We start from the raw sequence: 18,599 nt of genomic DNA, 5'->3' as shown, positions 1-18,599 counted from the left end.
AGGGCTACCCAGATTCCCTGTGCTGGTGTAAAGGACTCTGGGGAAATCTTTTAGTTCATACCTCCCACATTCATGCTTTCCTTCCACACTCCTAGGCAGTTCTGGGGGGCTGCTAGGCCCTGGTGACTATGACCCCCCCCCAAGCTGGAGCCATCTATGTGCAGTCCTTTTTTGAGCATCTTCTGTTGCCCTTTGCTAAAATGAAGCATGCAGACATGCCGTCCTGCAAATTATTATTTATTCTCTGTTTTTAGCTACAGTACCTGCCCCAGCTAACCAGCAGCAATATTTTACCTGCTTTGGATAACAAGAAGTACTATTGCAGCACGCGAAAACTGAACTACCGTTTCCCAAACATCTAAAAAAGCAGCTGTCATGGAGGCTAAGCTGGATTTGGCCTTGGCAATCTTGGCGTGTTCCCAGCCTTGAAGGGGAGCTTGAAAGGAGAAAAACAACCCTGTATTGGTCTACGCTGAAAGTCATTACTATAAAAGTGGCAAACCTTGGAAAGAAAATCCCTGCAGGTTGACTTAAGGCTTGGAACTGCTCGTGGTTCAACAGGAAATGCATCGTTTTTGGTCTTTGAGGGGGTTTGTCTGGGCAGAAAAATTGTGACTGTATCTGTACTGTTGTTCAGGATTATCAAGCATGTGAACTGTGTGGGGCAGGGAGTGGGAGGGGATCCAGATATGCCAAATAATTTCATTCACAAAATCCCATTGTGTCAAAGCAGGAGAGATAACTGGATATGTAGTCGGTAGCATCGATGGGCTGATCCTGCAAATGGCTGCATGCACAAGGAGAGCTGGTTTTGTTTGGTGAGGAGGCTATGAGTGAGACTCAGGAAGTTTCTGGTTCAAATCTTGCTTTGGTCACAGTTCTCACAGCGAAGTGGATAAAAATGAAATGATTCCACTTTCTCTTTTATTTTTTATTTTAATCTGGATTTTGTGTCTTTAAATTTCAGCTACAGATTTCTTCCTAAAATTACCTGGATTAAAATGAATTCTGAATGTAATAAACATGTTTGCAGAGACAAACTATTCATTTTTGAGATTTTGACTATCCAGCATAGTGAGTTAAAGGCTGCTTTTCTATGTTAACAAGAACCAGGGTGAAAGTATCTGACTTCTGAGGTTTAGTATGAAAAATTGACACAGTTATGTATCATATCTAGAGATCTGCACTGATGCCCAGCTTCAACTAGGGCTCTGATTTGGCACTTCAAAAAATGGCTTTTTGGCTTGGACTAATTGAGAATCTAACCAGCTTGACTTGGAACTAAACCCAAACCAAGGTTCAGAAATCTGAGAGCATCTTTACACCAGCCTAAAATCCAACATTTAAAACGGGGCTTTTGGCTTGTTTTAAATGCAGGATCATGGCGAACTCCCTTCACATGCGCTTTCTCCCCCCCCCCTTATCTGAGTCTTCCATATGTTTCATTATACAGCCGCTAGATGGCACTGTGGTTTAGCTCCTCTTATTGCAGGTTTTCCTCTTTTCATGAGCGAACTCGAAGTGCTGTAATTTGATAGCTCGTTATCTCAGATACTTTAAAAAATGTAATAAAGGTCATTTAGTGTGCGAGATGCCACAGAGGTTGATGTCATCTAAAGGACCTACAAACTTCTGTGAGTAACCAAACTCAGTAGCAGGATAAAAGCTCCGTGTGAAGAAGCCCTGAGTCTGTTTCCCATTGACTGTCATGGAAAATTGCTGTAACTTTTTTTCTTTGTCAGAATTGGATGATAGTTGCAGGTGTAATAGTCCCTTAAGAGGGGATTTGCTGCTGTTGTTGTTCAGTCGTTAAGTCATGTCCGACTCTTCGTGACCCCATGGACCATAGCACGCCAGGCCTTCCTGTGCAGGGGGCTTTTTGCTATGCACCTTTATTCTGGGCTTCCTAGTGTGCCCAGGGACAAACATGTCACCCCAGGTGTGTGGATCCATGAGATGCTGTCCTGTATCACCAGGATCACCCGCATAGGTGACTTGGTCCTGTTTTATGCCCTCCAGCTATTTGAGCTGTCCAAAGGCTTCAGGTCTTCAGCATGAGTATTTATGACTCAACTTTACAAACGGCATGGCCACTCCACTTCCCATCCCCTGGAGAAACACTTATTTTGCCCAGTTAGTACCAGCTTTTGCATTAGACCATTGGCAGCCTGATCCCAGCCTGATCCCATGTGCATTTACTTGAAAGTAAGCCCCACTTTGTTCATTGGAACTTATCCTTGTATAGAGAGAAAACCGAAAAGAAATCTAACTCTGAAAACATGCAATCCTGTATGATGGAAGATTTTTGAATTATGCTCCGAGCCTTGCATAAGGGCTGTATGTGGTCACAAATCACTTGTTTTAATTGTTATAGCAACCAGACAGCATGCATGATTGTTGCTCAGGAAATTAATGAATTTGGAAAGGGGCTTTAAATTTGAGTTAAAGTGCTCTTTTCTTGGCAATCTAGATCATGACATGGATCAATAAAATTTACCCTGTCCCTCAGATTCAGCTGCTGCCCCTATCTGCAACAGGGAGGTTGTGATTAGGGCTTATCTTCCAGGGCTATGGTAAAATTGAAAGAATGTATATAGAGCACTTTGAACAGTTGAGTGGAACATACATGAATGCTGTAATGACAATATTGGCAATTAAGTCCTTTCCATGAGATGGTTTCTTTTCGCAAGAAATGTGCATAGGCATTGCCTTTGCAGGATCAGCCCTCTGCAAAATCACTTTAGGTGGCTATTAGAGCTCAGCCATATAAGCTGTAGCCAGGTTTTGATATACCACCTTTACAGCAAGTTGTCCAGTATTTTGCCTGGTATAAACCACTCCCTGCCCCTTGTGTAGGGAATCGCACACTGCGTATTACTGCGAGTTATTCATAGCTCATCCTTTCCTGATCCTGCTATCTAAATGTTAGCAATATTCCTTCTGAGGAATGTTTAAAATCCATGTCAGCAGGATTAGTGGGAAGACAGGAGCCCCCGTCCTCCCCCGTCACCCAAGTGAAGGGGTCTCCATGCATCGGAGGGGCATTAGGGCCGCACTGCTGGTGCTTGTCTCCAACATCCAAACACATCGAGTGAGAACATCTAAGCAGCGAAGCCTGTATGTGTAGGTTTCCCCTATTCAGACGTCCACATCCAACATGCAGATGTCCAGGAGAGCCCAGGGATCTGCACAATGTCGGGGGCGGGCCCTCCACTATGATCCCCCCTGCCCTTTCTCCCAGTGGAGCCCCTTTATGCAGATAATATGGGAAGGGGCTACAGAGGCAGAGACATATGAATGCTGCCCCCAAGAGTCTGTTTCAAAGAAATGTAGCCAGTCTGAGAACTTTATTTGCATGTGGGCAACACACAGCTTGCCTAATACTTAAATGTTGTGCTCAATGACTGGTGGACTGATGATGCAACTTCATCTTGAGCATTGTCCCCGATGTAACTTGAAACTGCTTTTGTAGCATTAAAAAGGCGAGGACAGTTTGTTTGAGATGCATGACTCAGACTGGATTCTGTGGAATATCTAAGACCAGTGAGCAACACAAATGTCCCCGTCCCTCCCAGTGCAATTATTTACTCGGAAATCCATGTAATGCTGTGTAAAACTATGGATGCCACGTTTTGGGGGCAGCAGGCGTACTAGGGAGCTGCATGCTGCCCACCTGTTTGGGAGGGGGTGCCCTGTGGACTGTGTAGAACACTGTGGCCTACAGCCTGTAGGTTGGTTTAGGGAGCAAACGTGGCCCCTGGACCTTCCGCAGTTGCCCACCCATTCCTCACATTTTAATGACAATGTAGTTAAATGCCCCCACATAGCAGCCGAGCGGCTTTCTGGGTCTGGCTTCCTTTGGAGAGTGCACTGAAGACAAATGGCACCTTCGTAGTACTGGTTAATTTACAAATATCCAGGTAGTGTACAAGTGGAGACAAGCAGCAGATCCACTCCAGAGACCAGCCCCCTGCGCCCCAAGATGCCCCCAGCTTTCTGCCTGTCTTTTCCTGTTTCAAAACTTGTTCCTTCTAACCCACTGGTCCCTCTCCCAGTGCTAGAGAAAAGCAGGTTCTCTGCTGCTCTTACCTCTGAGCACTGATTGGAGATAAGAGCAAGGTTTCCCAGCCGTAGAGGTTTCCACCCCCATCAGCTGCCATTAAGAGACATCACTTGACCATCCTGGGCCATAACATTCTTTTGTCCAAAGCCCGTACTCTAGTCAAGCGTTGTTTTACGCAAACGCGTAGCGATAATGTGCAGCCACAGCATTCGGACAGCAAACTCACAAATACTAATTTTATTAAGAATATTTATACCACCTTACAAAATGTTCTCAAAGCAATTTATATAGTAAAATAGGGCAATGATGAGTACATCTTAAACAGCTCAGTTCCATCTGCACACTTCCTTGATTCTTCCATGTCTTGATCTTGCAGGTTCTATCAATGGATCCTGGCTTTTGGAACTCTTAGTAGCAGGCTGCTGGAGACTCTGGGAGGAACACTGTAATGCAGAAATCCCTCTCCCCAGCCCTCCATGCGTTGCCAGGCCTACAGTGGAGTAGCTCCACTGCCCTGGAAGTGCGTGAGTGTACCCCACACCAGGCTCAGGCAATATGCATGTCCAAAGAAGGCGGGGGCTTTTCCTCATCTGGGCAAATCATATTGGTGGCTCTAGGCTAGGCTCTCAAGAGTTTCACAGCATGTGCATTTGGAGATATTCTTATGGAAATGGCGAGGAAGCTAGAGCAATGGCAGGGTGACTTTTTGCCAGATTGGCATTCAGAGCACAAATGCCAGATGTTTGAATAACCTGGAACCACCTGCCGCCACCACCTCCTGTATTCCTCACAATCCCTCCTGAAACCCCAACTCTTCTATGAATGTTCACTTTATCACTCTTTTCTCATCTCCAACTGAAATGAAGCCCAGGTACATACAACTCACATTTATCCCTTGTTCTCGCTCTGCCAAAATTTGAGATTGTAAGATCCTCAGGACAGGAACTTGTCTGCCTTTCCACACCCCAACCCACTGGCTTAAGTTACTCTACCTCATATTGCCAAGGAGGACAACACATTATTGTTGTGGCAATTTACAAGGTATCAAAGCAGATGTTTTGAGTCAGATAGCTTATACAAACAGAAAAAAGAGGTGTGTGGTTAATGTTTTAAGATGAGTGCGTGTAAAAACAAACTTCTCTGGGAGCCACTGTATCATAAGACTGTGCCTAAGCCCTCTGCATTTAGTGTCTGAAGTCAGCTTTGCCACCAATAAAAGCTCCTTCAGGAGGAAACCAGGCTTCCCATGAGGATCCTATCCCACACACTTAGTCCCATGATGGAAGGGGTCAGAACTCAAGGGCAAAACCATGTGCCTTGCATGCATCAATCTGTAGCACTTCTAGTTCACATATCTTAAGAAGCAGGGACTGCCAAGGTCTCCCCTGAGACACGGGGCAGCTGCTGCCAGGTAGTGAACACAGCAATGGGCTGCTAGGCAGGCAATTGTTGCTCCAAGTCCACAAGTCCCTTCATGTCATTGTGGCAGATTAAGAATACAATGAAGCCAAATATTGTGGCACTGCCTTTATTCCAGGTCTAATTCCAGCTCCAGTGCTGGCATTGATTTCCTAAGGATTTGTGCAGTAGCTTCCTTCTCTTTTATCCCAGGTAGGTCACTCAGGAACAAATATTCCAGATTACTGCGTAAAATTAAAATTTAGAAGGAAGAAGAGTACATTTAGCAAAACAGTTGCTGGTGGCTATGGAAGGCAATATGAGTTAATGTAAAAATGCACGTTCAACTGTACACAGAAGAATATCCCCATGGTTTTAGCTACAGGATAAATTAGGAAGAAACACTTATGAATACATAAGACTGACGATTAAGCCTGGATTTGTTTTCATATGTGCTTTCGAACTTGCATGTCTAAAGAAGAGAGGCTAAGGGTGCAATCCTATGCATGTTTAGACAGAAAACTGTCCTACAACTCCCAGATTTTTCTGTCTAAATATGCATAGGATTGCACCCTTACACACCTGACTGAACTCACAGTTAAACCACTTGCATAATTAAAATGTGAGCTTCTCCCCACTTTTAACAATGTCCTTCCCTTCATTCTCTTGACGTTGCCAAGCCACAGGAATAGATTTATTACAGTTACAGCAGAACATCTAGCTTTAGTTCATTGATAGCATTCATGATAAACAGCCCGTCATACCAGACAGCTGGAGTACTTTCTCTTCCACAACATAAACTTAGGCTAGTTCCACACTTTACACTGATGTTTCCCAACATTAGTACATGTGAACACTTGGAGACCCTGACCCAATCAGAATTCCCAGATGCGCACAAGAACGAGAGTTTAAAAATATGTGTACGTCATCTTATTTTGTGTTGGCTGCAGGAAACAACAGTGTACATGCAGCAAACATGTTGGCTTTGTTAAATGTGGAGTCATATTTGGTTGCTTGCCTACCTGAGCTTATGCAGTGCAACGATGCCTTTGTCAGTGACATTCCCACAGGAAATTATCCACAGGCGCAGCAGGCTTTTCTGCAGGTTTGGAGTATCGCTGAGCCGCTGCAAACAGTCATCTTGGATGTACATGCACTTGCAAAGTTTGATTTCCTCGACATGTTCTAGGCCATCTGAAATAGGCATCATACCTGTTTCTAAGGGAGAGGCTCATCACGCATACTTAGTAACTTCATGATTCCCAGAAGTGGTGGCTAGTCGTTCCTATATGGCGAGCAAACTCTCGTGCATACTGGCTTCCACGAAGCAGTGCAGAGGGGTCACCTGCACCCTATTAGGGTTGTTTTGTGTGGCCCCAGGCACTACTCCACCATTGCAAGGCTGCTAGCTGAATATGCAAAATTATCTTCTCTGCTGGATTGCTTGATAACTGAACGTGCTTGTATAAGGCAGCAGAGTCCAAGCCTGTGAAATAAATTTGTGGCATACACTACCAGCATTGATGAAGGCTTCAAAACAAACCCTTTCAGCTTGAATTTAGCCAAGGAAAAAAAGAGAAAAATTGAGTTTTTACAGCTGATCAAAAAAAAAGCATAGTTATACTTAATATCCTCTGGCGAAGAATGATATTCTTCCTCTGTGGGAAGGACTGTGGCTCAGTAGCAGCACACGTGCTTTGCACGCCAAAGCTCTCAGGTTTAATCCCTGGTATCTCCAGGTAGGACCACTGCCAGTCAGTGTACGGACCTAGATGATCTGACTCAGTGTAAGGCAGCTTCCTAGATTCCTGAGAGCACGCTGGCTCAAAAGACATTGAGATTCAATCCTTTGCATTAAACAACTTTAATACCCACTTCTGTTGTGATCCACGGGCCATCTGGCTAATCCTGTGTAAGACTGACATGACAAGGGTAAAGGTAGAGTGTGACTAAGGGAGCAATCCTATGGCCGCTAGTCTGCGGCTAGACGGTCATAGGATAGGTTGGTTCCTGGGAATTGACCTCGGAGCCTGTGCTCCGAGGTCAGTACCCTGAGAACCTCCACGTGCCCCTGCCTCACAGGCAGCTCAGAACAGCCCCATGCACCGCACTCAGAAGAAGAGCACGGAGTGGCAAAAACGGGGCATTCCGGGGGTGTTCCAGGGTGGGGAAGGCGGAAATGTTGATACAACACATCCTGTGTGTCATCTGGCAGCTGCTTCCCCCGCTCCTCCAAAACTGGCTGTCTAGCCGCAAACGCAGGGCAGCTGAAGCATGGAGGGGACAATCCTCACCGCACTTCTCCTGCCCTGCATTGGACAGGCAGTCGCCTCCGAGTTCAGAGGCAGCTGCCTATCCCCATAGGATTGCATCCTCTGAGGGACACATTTACTTTTCAGCAGAGCTGAGCTTCCTGACTATGTTTAATGGTAGATACCAACAGAGGAAGACAGGTTCAAATGAAATGGTTCCCACGTATGACGAAGTGAGATCCCTTTGTGGGGACATTGCTACCTGCAAAAGAAATTTGATAAATGGGCCTTACTTTCTATGGTGTGCACAAGCAGAGTATTTTTTTTTTTAAACGCTCACTCTGTAATCAGCAATAAAAGGCACATGACTGGGTAGGGAAACAGTAACCCTCATCAACTAACTCACCTGGAAATATTTAAAGACATAACTGATTTTAAAGTATGCAAAGTTGTGTCTCAGTTACTTACTCAAATAATCGAATCCCTTGTACATGATGCAAGATTCTGTGGCATTAATTGCTTGTATCTTATATTTCCCTAACGGTCCCGTAGGGAGTCCATTGTAATCTTCCTGCCATCTATCAAAGCCATGGAAACGCACAAATGCTCCACACCGAAGGAGCCACTCCGAAGCTGCTCTATCAGGCCCAGCATCCTTGATCCGTTCGTGGTCTACCCTGGCAACGAAGAGACACAGTTCTTTCCATAGCATGCAGCTTCCTCAAACCATGCAAACCAGGGAAGGAGCATAGCTTCAGGACAAACGGGATGTGAGTTTAAATATGTCTCTGTATTTAATGTGCAGATTTTTTTAAAAAAATGCAAATATGATCAGCTTGGGGAGAAGGCTGATAATTATGGAAATCATAGCAGGTGTGGAGAGGGAATGTAACCCTTTCCTCCCTTGTTGTGGTCTTGAGGAAAATCCCTCCTCTGAAGCTGGTATTTCTGGGGAAGGGGGCCCCCCCATTGACTGAGGGAGTTCATGCTATTTGTATGTTTTAAAAACCTGCATGTTTTAAAAACCTGCATGTTAAGTACAGTGTCAGATCTCATTTGGCCCTCAGCAGTGGAGCACATGCTATGCATCCAGGCGGCCCCAGTTTCAATCTTCAGCATCTCCAACTAAAAGGATTTAATGCAGCGTGAAACAACTTGAAGAACTGCTGCCGAAAGGAGTAGACCAGCCCTCCCCAACCCACCGCAGTCCAACACATCTGGGGAGTCCCGCTTTGGGGGGGGGTGGAGGAGTCATAAAGGTGCTAGACAGAGTGTGGGGCGGCTTCATAGGCTCCCTCAGACACTTCATCTAATCCAGAAATTATGCACTTGAGAAAATTAGAGATTGGGACACCTGGGGCCAAATTTGTACTTAGCCATGTGAACTGGATGATGGGGAGGGGCCATAGGTTGGGTGGGGGGTAGCGCGCGTGCTTCGCACACAGAAGGTCCCAGACTCAGTTCCCAGCATCCTCAGGAAAGGCTAGGAATGAATCCTGCCTGAAAGCCCAGAGCGCCCTTGCTGCCCGTCAGCGTTGACAAGACTGGCCTAGATGGGCGAAGGGTCTGACTTGGCACAAGGCCGCTTCCGATGTCCTTAACCCCTCAAAGGCCACCTCTTCTGTGAACCTCTTCCCTTCACCTTTTATTCCTCAACAACCCCAAAGCCATTTAAGTACCCCTAACAACACTGCTTACATGTTTTTATCCTGGCCCTTCCCTCTTACTTTCTCTTCTGAAGAACCTCTATATGAGTTCCCTGCATCCTTTGCCTTCGTTGACATGAATGCAGCACGAGAGACATTTCATGCCCATAGATCAAGGGGGAGTTCACACGTGCATGTTCATCCCTGGATAACGGTAACACCAAGAGCTGATCTACACATTCAGAGAAAACAGTCCTGGGATTTCAAGATACAGGTAGGGGATTACCTACTTGAATGCTCACTCAACATAAAACTTCCTGCACACAGACAACTAGCAGGCCAAGAAAAAAGCTATGCTAGAAGCTTTCTCCCCTTCATGGATCACGGCCTTGTTGTGGCGAAGGGGCTTGCGTAACTCAGTGAAGCCATAAGCTATGCCGTGCAGGGCCACCCAAGATGGACAGGTCAAGGCAGACAGTTCTGACAAAATGTGGTCCACTGGAGAAGGAAATGGCAACCCACTCCAGGATTCTTGCCAAGAAAACCCCATGGAACGTATCACAAGGCTAAAAGAGATGGCGCCGGAAGATGAGCCCCTCAGGTCGGAAGGTGTCCAATGTACTACTGGGGAAGAGCAGAGGGAATTTCCAAGTAGCGCCAGAAAGAGTGAAGCGGCTGGGCCAAAGCCGAAAGGACACTCAGCTGTGGATGTGTCTGGTGGTGAAAAGAAAATCCAATGCTGTAAAGAACAATATTGTTTAGGAACTTGGAATGTCAGATCAATGAATCAAGGTAAGCTGGAGGGGGTCAAACATGAGATGGCAAGGCTGAACATCGACCTCTGGGGAATCAGCGAACTAAAATGGACAAGCGTGGGCGAATTTAATTCAGGTGACCATCATATCTACTACTGTGGGCAAGAATCCCTTAGAAGAAATGGAGTAGCACTCATAGTCAACAAAAGGGTGGGAAAAGCAGCACTGGGGTACAATCTCAAAAACAATAGAATGATCTCAGTACGAATCCAAGGCAAACCATTCAATATCACAGTAATTCAAGTCTATGCCCCAACCACTGAGGCCGAAGAAGCTGAGGTTGATCAGTTCTATGAAGACCTACAACACCTTCTAGAACTAACACCAAAAAAAGATGTCCTTTTCATCATAGGGGATTGGAATGCTAAAGTAGGAAGTCAAGAAATCACCGGGGTAACAGGCAAGCATGGCCTTGGTGTACAAAATGAAGCAGGACAAAGGCTAATAGTTTTGCCAAGAGAACACGCTGATCATAGCAAACAGTCTTTTCCAACAGCACAAGAGGCGACTCTACACATGGACATGACCAGATGGTCAATATCGAAATCACATTGATTATGTACTTTGCAGCCAAAGATGGAGAAGCTCTATACAGTTAGTAAAAACAAGACCTGGAGCTGACTGTGGCTCAGATCATGAGCTGCTTCTTGCAAAATTTCGGCTGAAATTGAAGAACGTAGGGAAAACCACTAAACCATTCAGGTAGGACCTAGATCATATCCCTTATGAATATACAGTGGAGGTGAGGAATAGATTTAAGGGATTAGACCTGATAGACAAAGTGCCTGAGGAACTATGGACGGAGGTCCGTAACATTGTTCAGGAGGCAGCAACTCAATCCATCCCAAAGAAAAAGAAATGCAAGAAAGCAAAGTGGCTGTCTGAGGAGGCTTTACAAGTAGCTGAGGAAAGAAGGGAAGCAAAAAGCAAAGGAGAAAGGGGAAGATAAATCCAAGTGAATGCAGAGTTCCAGAGAATAGCAAGGAGAGACAAGAAGGCCTTCTTAAATGAACAATGCAAAGAAATCGAGGAAAACAATAGAAAGGGAAAGACTAGAGATCTTTTCAAGAAAATCGGAGATATCAGGGGAACATTTTGTGCAAAGATGGGCATGATAAAGGACAAAGAAGGCGGGGACCTAACAGAAGCAGATGATATTAAGAGGAGGAAAGAATACACAGAAGATCTATACAGGAAAGACCTTAATGTCCCTGATAGCCATGATAGTGCGGTCACTGAACTTGAGCCAGACATCCTCGAGAGTGAAGTCAAGTGGGCCTTAGGAAGCATTACTAACAACAATGTATGACCTTGTACACGAAACCTGTCAGCTGTAATTGAGACACACACACATACAAAATAAAATAGCTGTACCATGCACACTTCTCATTTCAGATTTCAGTTCCCCCCATCCCCATGGTACATGTGGGACCTCCAATAGTCTTCCTTCTGCACCATCTCTGCAATGAGACAGTCAGGGCCAGAAATATTGGAACAAGGATAACTGTCTTGGCAGTTGGCCTCTGTCCACCACCACATTAAAGTTGAAAGGAAACACACCCAGATGGGAGCCAAGTCAGGACTTCCAGCTGTAATTCAAGGGGTTTGACAAAAGTGGGGCACTAACCATTCAGGAAGGACAGCCAGTGGCATGCACACACACGCCCCCAGTGTTGGTGGCTCATAAGTAATGGAATGAATGGCTGACAAGCAGCTGAGTGGCCAGGTGCAGCCTGTTTCCTGGGTACCCCATGACCAATCAAGCAGATAAAAGGCCCAGAGGTGGGTCTGAGTGTTACATTTGCATTTGGTAGCTGTTCACTGGAACACCCAACATGAGGTCCAAAGAGGGGTCCATGCGAGTGAAGGAGGCCATCATTAGGCTGAGGAAACAAAATAAACCCAACAGAGAGAGAGCAAAAACAGTGGGAGTGGCCAATACAACAGTTTGGAACATCCTGAAAAAGAAGGAATTAACTGGCGAACTCAGCAACAGCAAAAGGCCTGGCAGACCACGGAAGACAACTAAAGTGGATGACCGCAGAATGCTGCTCATGGTGAAGAGGAACCCTTTCACAACATCTAGCCAGGTCAAGAACGCTCTTGCGGAGGTAGGCATGTCATTGTCAACAGCTACAGTCAAGAGATGGCTTTATGAATGTAAATACAGAGGCTTCACAACAAGGTGCAAACCACTGATAACGCTCAAGAACAGACAGGCCAGATTAGCCCTTGCCAGCAAACACCTAAAAAAGCCTGCCCAGTTCTGGAATAAGATTCTTTGGACTGATGAAAGCAAGGTTAACTTGTACCAGAATGATGGGAAGAGAAAAGTATGGGGAAGGAAAGGAACAGCTCATGATCCGAAGCATACCACATCATCTGTCAAACATGGTGGAGGCAGTGTTATGGCATGGGCATGTATGGCTGCCAATGGAGCCGGGTCACTGGTGTTTACTGATGACCTGACTGCTGATAAAAGCAGCAGGATGAAGTCTGAAGTGTATAGGGCTATAGTTTCTGCTCAGATTCAGCCGAATGCTGCCAAACTGAGAGGATGCCGCTTCATATTGCAGATGGATAATGACCCAAAACATACAGCAAAAGCTACCCAAGAGTTTCTCCAGGCAAAGAAGTGGGATGTTCTTCAATGGCCAAGTCAGTCACCTGATCTCAACCCAATAGAGCATGCTTTTCACTTATTGAAGCCAAGACTGAAGGCAGAAAGACCCACAAACAAGCAGCAGCTGAAGGCAGCTGCAGTAAAGGCCTGGCAAAGCATCTCGAGGGAGGAAACTCAGCATTTGGTCATGTCCATGGGTTCCAGACTTCAGGCAGTCATTGACTTCAAAGGTTTTTCATTCAGGTATTAAAGGCGATCCTTAAGTTTGAAAGGATGTTGGTTTGTTCCATTACTTATGAGCCACCAACAATGGGTGTGTGTGTGTGCCACTAGCTGTACTTCCTGAATGGTTAGTGCCCCACTTTTGTCGAACCCCTTGAACTACAGGTGAAAGTCCTGACTTCGCTGCCATCTGGGTGTATATCCATTCAACTTCAATGTGGTGGTGTACAGAGGCCAACTGCCAAAACAGTTATCCTTGTTCCGATATTTCTGGCCCTGACTGTAAATCTGTTTTTTGTTTCCCATGTCTGTACAACAGCTAAAACATACATTCTCTTTGAAAATGGTTCTTGCACACCAAAAGTCATTCTTGGGTCTCATCCACATTACAAATTTAAACCAGTTCCACTGTCAGAGACCCCAGCAAGGAATCCTGAGAATCACATTTCCAGGAAAGGGCTAGAGAACTCCAAAGCATTGCTCATTGTATTGCAATGTATTATACTGAAATGGGATTATGTTTTTATGATCTGTTCATTGTTTATATTGATTTTGGTTTTTTTTCTTATATTAATCATGGTTTTCTGTATGTGTGTGTGTGTAAGTTGCTTTAAGACTGCTTTTTGCATTGGGAAGCGATGCATAAATTTAACACTCTCATGGTACTATAATTCTCATAGCCAGGGGGAGGGGGGATGATGGTTAAACTGGTTTCAATTTGTAGTATATAAGTGCCCTAGCAGTGTCCTTTGTGGACGCCTCTTTATTTATTCCTGCATGTGCCCTTACTTGTTGAAAACGGTGTTTAACCAACCCCAGAAATGCCTGCGTGTATCACAGTAGGGCAGCTTCTTTAATATGCCTGCTTGGCGTGTGAAAGCTTCAGTCAGCATCATACAGCTTCTGAAAAAGACACAGGTTACAAACGTGGCAACTCAGTCGATTCCTGTAGGAGGAATTATACACATCATTGACTGGTGGCTTCCAGAGTTAAAAACAGAGGCTATACATTAAAAAGAGACATCACCTTGCCGACAAAGGTTCGTATAATCAAAGCTATGGTTTTCCCAGTAGCAACGTATGGCTGTGAGAGCTGGACTATATGGAAGGCTGAGCGCCGAAGAATCGATGCTTTCAAACTGTGGTGCTGGAGAAGACTCTTACGAGTCCCCTGGTCTGCAAGGAGGTCAAATCAGTCCATCCTAAAGGAAATCAACCCTGACTGCTCATTAGAAGGACAGTTATGAAGCTGAAGCTGAAATATTTTGGCCACCTAATGCAAAGAGAAAAGTCACTGGAAAAGACCCTGATGCTGGGAAAGATTGAAGGCAAAAGGAGAAGGGGACGGCAGAGGAAGGCTAAATAGGGAGATACATAATAAATATGGAGAAATCTTAAAATACCTGCTGCGTGAATTTTAAGAGGCTCGTTTACCTTTATTTTTGTTGGTATTCAGAGGAATATAATATTCATTTATTATGTTATTATTTATTAAGAGATTTTTAAACCACCTTCATCAAAAGATATCAAGGTAGTATACAAAATGAAACCAAAAATGGTCATATAATCATAAAATACAATAATAGAAAATACAATAATAATACAACTTTAAAAGGCGGTAAGACATGAAAAAATAGACTAACTAAAATGGCCAGGCAAATAAATTTATTTATTAAAATGTTTATTTAAATCTTTGCTTTAATGGCCTGGTTCTGATGTCTGAGCTATACCACTTCAGAGTACAGGCAGGGGTTCACTTTATGGAATGCTCCTCCCTACAAAAAGGAATTCCTTACATATAGAATTCTATTGTCTAATCTAGCCTTCTTTCTGACATACTCTTTTTCTTTGCATAGAAATGTTTTCCCCTACCCCAGTGGGGAAGCATTCTATCATATGTGATCCCGCCTCTACTTTGAAATTGTACAGCTGAGTCCTCTGTGAGAACTAGCTTAATCCATAAGGCTAATGTCCCATCCCAAATGGTCTGGCCCATAAGACGGTGTGGTGAAAGCCATCCAGGTTTTGTGGCCTATGGTCAGGACAATCCCATGTGACCCACCGGTCTGCCCTCTCCAACACTACTCTTACAGGCAAAATGTAAAGGTCAGGGAAGGAGATTTGGAGGCAATAAAGCTGAGAGCCAGCTAAGCTCAGGACGGAAAGGTTGGAAAAATGCGGGGGGGGGGGGGCGCTGCTGGTGTCCATGGTGGGATATGGAACAATTGTTGTTGTTGTTGTTAGCCTTTTATTATTTGTCCATCTGGCCCCAGCACTGTCTTCTCTGGTGGGCACTGTCTTCCCTGGGTCTCAGGCAGAGGTTGTTCCCAGCCTAACTACTTGGAAACCTTTTAGCTGGAGGTGCCAGGGATTGAACCAAAGCTTTCTGAATCTGAAATGGGAGTTCTACTACTGAACAGCACAGCGGGAAGGGACAATGTTGAAAGGATGTGGCATGCATACAAATATTTATTTATAACATTTGTATACCGCTCCACATCTAAAACAGATTCCAGAGTGTACCGAAAAATCCTATGGCCCTCTACACAGTGTCTAATGGCCATAGGATTGCTCCCTCTGAGTGTTGGACTAGGACTGGGGACACCCGGTTTCAAATCTCCAATCAGCCTAGTTACTTTCTCTCAGCCTAACCAATCTCAAAAAGTTGTTGTGAGGATAAAATGTTTGTTCTCTCCCGGCCCCAATCAATGTATACCACCTTTAGCTCACTGGAAGAAAGGCAGGATATGAATGTAATAAATAAATATTGACCTACCCTATATAATTGTATGGATTATGAAATATTATTGTAGGTGAAGCACTTTAAGGGAGCAATAGGATTATTTGGTTTCCTGGCTCTGAGTTCGCAGATAGGGCTCTGTGCTCGGAGCCAGGAAACTGTGCTCCCCACCCCCTCTCCCTTGTAGCCAGCATGGAGAGAACCATGCTGGCTACGCGTCCGCGCTCGCAAAATGAATGCGGAGATGAGAAAAAGGAGGCATTCCCAGGGGTAGGGTGGAGACCGGGGTGACAGCCATAGGAGAAATCCTATGGCTGCCCCAGCCTCCTTCCCTCCCCCTCCCCCAGCCTCCACTAGACATCTAGCTAATATGCAGAGCATGAGGCACGAGGCACCTCCCGCTCTGCATAGGAAACATGTAAGCCTCTGAGTTTGGAAGCTTACGAGTAGCCAGAGTGCATCCCATAGGATTCTGCCCTAAAACATTCTAAAGCCTTTTATCAGGAGTAGGCAACACAAAGCCCATGTATGGGCTACTTGCAGACCCCCTGGGCTTTTTGGCTGTGCTCACTGATGATCATAAGTTGGATCATAAGTCACAAAGAGTTGGACACGACTGAACGACAACACATTAATAAAAGAGCCTAGTACAACGTTGCAGACAAAAGATGAGGGTTAGGCTAAGAGAGCATGGCTTGCCCAAGACCACAGGGTGACTTTCTTGCATTTAATGGTCATTTGGCCCCACAAAACTCTTCCTTCTTTTTGTGGCTAAGGTGACATTTGCTCCCTCGGACTCTGGAAATTTGGGGGCATGTTCTTTAAAGCCTCAAAGGGGATGGGACTGTGCTTTTACTGTAGGTCTCTGTCGGGGCTTTCCTAGGGAATCAAAAAATGTTCATTCTCTGAGGCTTGTATATGGACACACTATTGTTGTTGTTCAGTCGTTCAGTCGTGTCCGACTCTTCGTGACCCCATGGACCATAGCACGCCAGGCCTTCCTGTCCTGCGCTCTCTCCCGGAGTGTGCTCAAGTTCATATTCATTGCATCGGTGATGCTATCTAGCCATCTCATCCTCTGATGGACACACTCTATAGCACCCTATAAAACTGTGTGGAATACTTTTTCCTTGAAAGATCTATGGGAACAGAAGGCGTCCATTGGAGATATTCTACAGGGCAATTCTTCCTTAAGGACATTATGGGGATAGTAGGCAACTAACAGCACAGCCATAGGCATGTTTACTCAGGAGCTGGCCTATTAAGTACAATGGAATTTACTCCAAGGTAAAAGTGTATAGGGTGGCAGACGAAGGCTGCAATCCTACACCCACTTACCTGGCAGTAAGCTCCATTGAACTCAATGGAACTTAATGCTGAGTAGACCTGTACAGGTCAGCACCGTACTCACTAATGTGGTTATACCATGCTAGCTTTTTCATAACAGCGGTGCTGGATCCAGCCAAAGGCCTATCTACGAACCTTGTGGTTTCATTTTGCTATACAACCTGCAAATAATAATTATTGTAGTAAAAGAATCTATATAATCCTTTTTAGTATGTTAAAAGGCTTAGAAAAGGAGTTGAGAATAAAACGGCCAATATCATACTGCCTTTATACACATCTATGGTGCAACGTGGAATACTGTGTACAGTTCTGGTCACCACACCTAAAAAAAGATATTGTAGAGCTGGAAAAAGAGCAGAAAAGGGCAACTAAAATGATCAAGGGGCTGGAGCGTCTCCCCTATGAGGGAAGGTTACAACAGCTGGGATTGTTTAGCTTGGAAAAAAGGTGGGTGAGGGGAGAGGTCCACAAAATTATGCATGGTGGGGATAATGTGGAGAGGGGCACACTTTTCTCCCTCTCTCATAATTCTAGGCCCCAACGGGGTCATCCCACGAAGCTGATTGGTCAGAGATTTGGGACAGATCAAAGGAAGGACTTCTTCACACCGTGCATAGTTAAGCTATGGAATTCGCTGCCGCAACATGTAGCGGTGGCCACCAATCTGGATAGCTTTAAAAGGGGGTTAGGCAAATTCCAGGAGAATAAGGCTATACATGGCTACTAGTCCGGACGGCTCTATGCTTCCTCCAGTATCAGAGGCCCGTGAGCTGTACACCAGTTGCTGGGGAACATGGGTGAGGGTGGTGTTACACTGATGCCCTGCTTGAGGGTTCCTGGTCGACAGCTGGTTGGCCACCGTGGGAACAGAATGCTGGACTAGATGGACCCTTGGTCTGAGCCAGCAGGGCTCTTCTTATGTTCCACAGACGTTATTTCTGTGACCCTTACAACAACCCTGCAGGGTAGGTCGTTCCTCCCCGCGCTGCAGGTGAGGGACCCCCCTCCGCGACTGAGCCACGGCGGCTTGTCCGAAGGCCACCCGCTCGGGCTTGGGGGCGGAAAGGCCGGCGCGGCGCCTTCTCCCGGGTCTCTCCTTCGGTCCTCGCAGCTCCATCGGTGCAGGAGGCCGCGAGGCGCGCCTCAGGACCCACCGAGGCCCAAAGGGGCTTCCGGGGGCGCGCGGATCGGGCTGCCATGGCCGAGGACTAAGCTCCGGGCTGGAGCGGGGGGCTGGCTGCGGCCTAGCCAACGCCCCCGGCAGACCGCGGCTGCTCAGCCCGGCTTGGGGAGGGGGCGGGAGCGACTGCCCATAGTGCTGGAAGGGGTGAAAGGCGGCCTCCCTCCGCTTCGCATGCGGGAGGCGGCGACGCTCCCCAGCCAGTGGGTCTGGGGAGGCAACGCGCCGCGGCGGGCCTCACCTCAGGCCGGTCGCGCCAGGCCCGGCCCAGCCGCCGCTGCGGCTCCTCGTCGTCCTACTCGAGCCTCCTCCT

At 46.1% G+C, this 18,599-nt stretch overlaps 2 protein-coding genes across 6 annotated transcripts in view; one reads left to right on the top strand and one right to left on the bottom strand.

Annotated features, from left to right (window-relative positions):
* Positions 1-3,502, top strand: part of CDKL1 (cyclin dependent kinase like 1) — a 31,332-nt gene extending 27,830 nt beyond the window's left edge. The window contains exon 10 of one of the 2 annotated variants that reach the window (XM_084834167.1): positions 255-3,502. In XM_084834167.1, coding sequence (XP_084690293.1) covers positions 255-362 — 108 coding nt within the window. In that variant the 3' untranslated portion in view covers positions 363-3,502. The remainder of the gene's footprint in view (positions 1-254) is intronic. The other variant, XM_084834178.1, reaches the window with a different exon arrangement.
* Positions 3,503-4,285: 783 nt separating this feature from the next.
* Positions 4,286-18,583, bottom strand: DMAC2L (distal membrane arm assembly component 2 like). Of its 4 annotated transcripts, none has more exons than XM_084834294.1 (6): positions 18,528-18,583; positions 13,809-13,922; positions 9,441-9,591; positions 8,182-8,390; positions 6,484-6,655; positions 4,286-5,706 (listed from the first exon to the last, which is right to left on the bottom strand). In XM_084834294.1, exons 3-6 carry the CDS (start codon positions 9,515-9,517, stop codon positions 5,592-5,594), a joined length of 573 nt encoding a protein of 190 aa, XP_084690420.1. In that variant the 5' UTR covers positions 9,518-9,591; positions 13,809-13,922; positions 18,528-18,583; the 3' UTR covers positions 4,286-5,591. The 4 variants fall into 4 exon arrangements, with proteins under 4 accessions (XP_084690420.1, XP_084690425.1, XP_084690402.1 ...); XM_084834299.1 differs by having other exon boundaries at positions 13,809-13,919; XM_084834276.1 differs by lacking the exon at positions 9,441-9,591.
* Positions 18,584-18,599: the final 16 nt, after the last annotated feature.

This window comes from Heloderma suspectum, chromosome 1, assembly GCF_057233095.1.
Source record: "Heloderma suspectum isolate Gila_16-S chromosome 1, 16-S_ref, whole genome shotgun sequence".
Lineage (NCBI taxonomy): Eukaryota > Metazoa > Chordata > Lepidosauria > Squamata > Helodermatidae > Heloderma > Heloderma suspectum.
The sequence above is the reverse complement of the archived record's forward strand: the minus strand, read 5'-3'. Positions and strand labels throughout refer to the sequence as shown.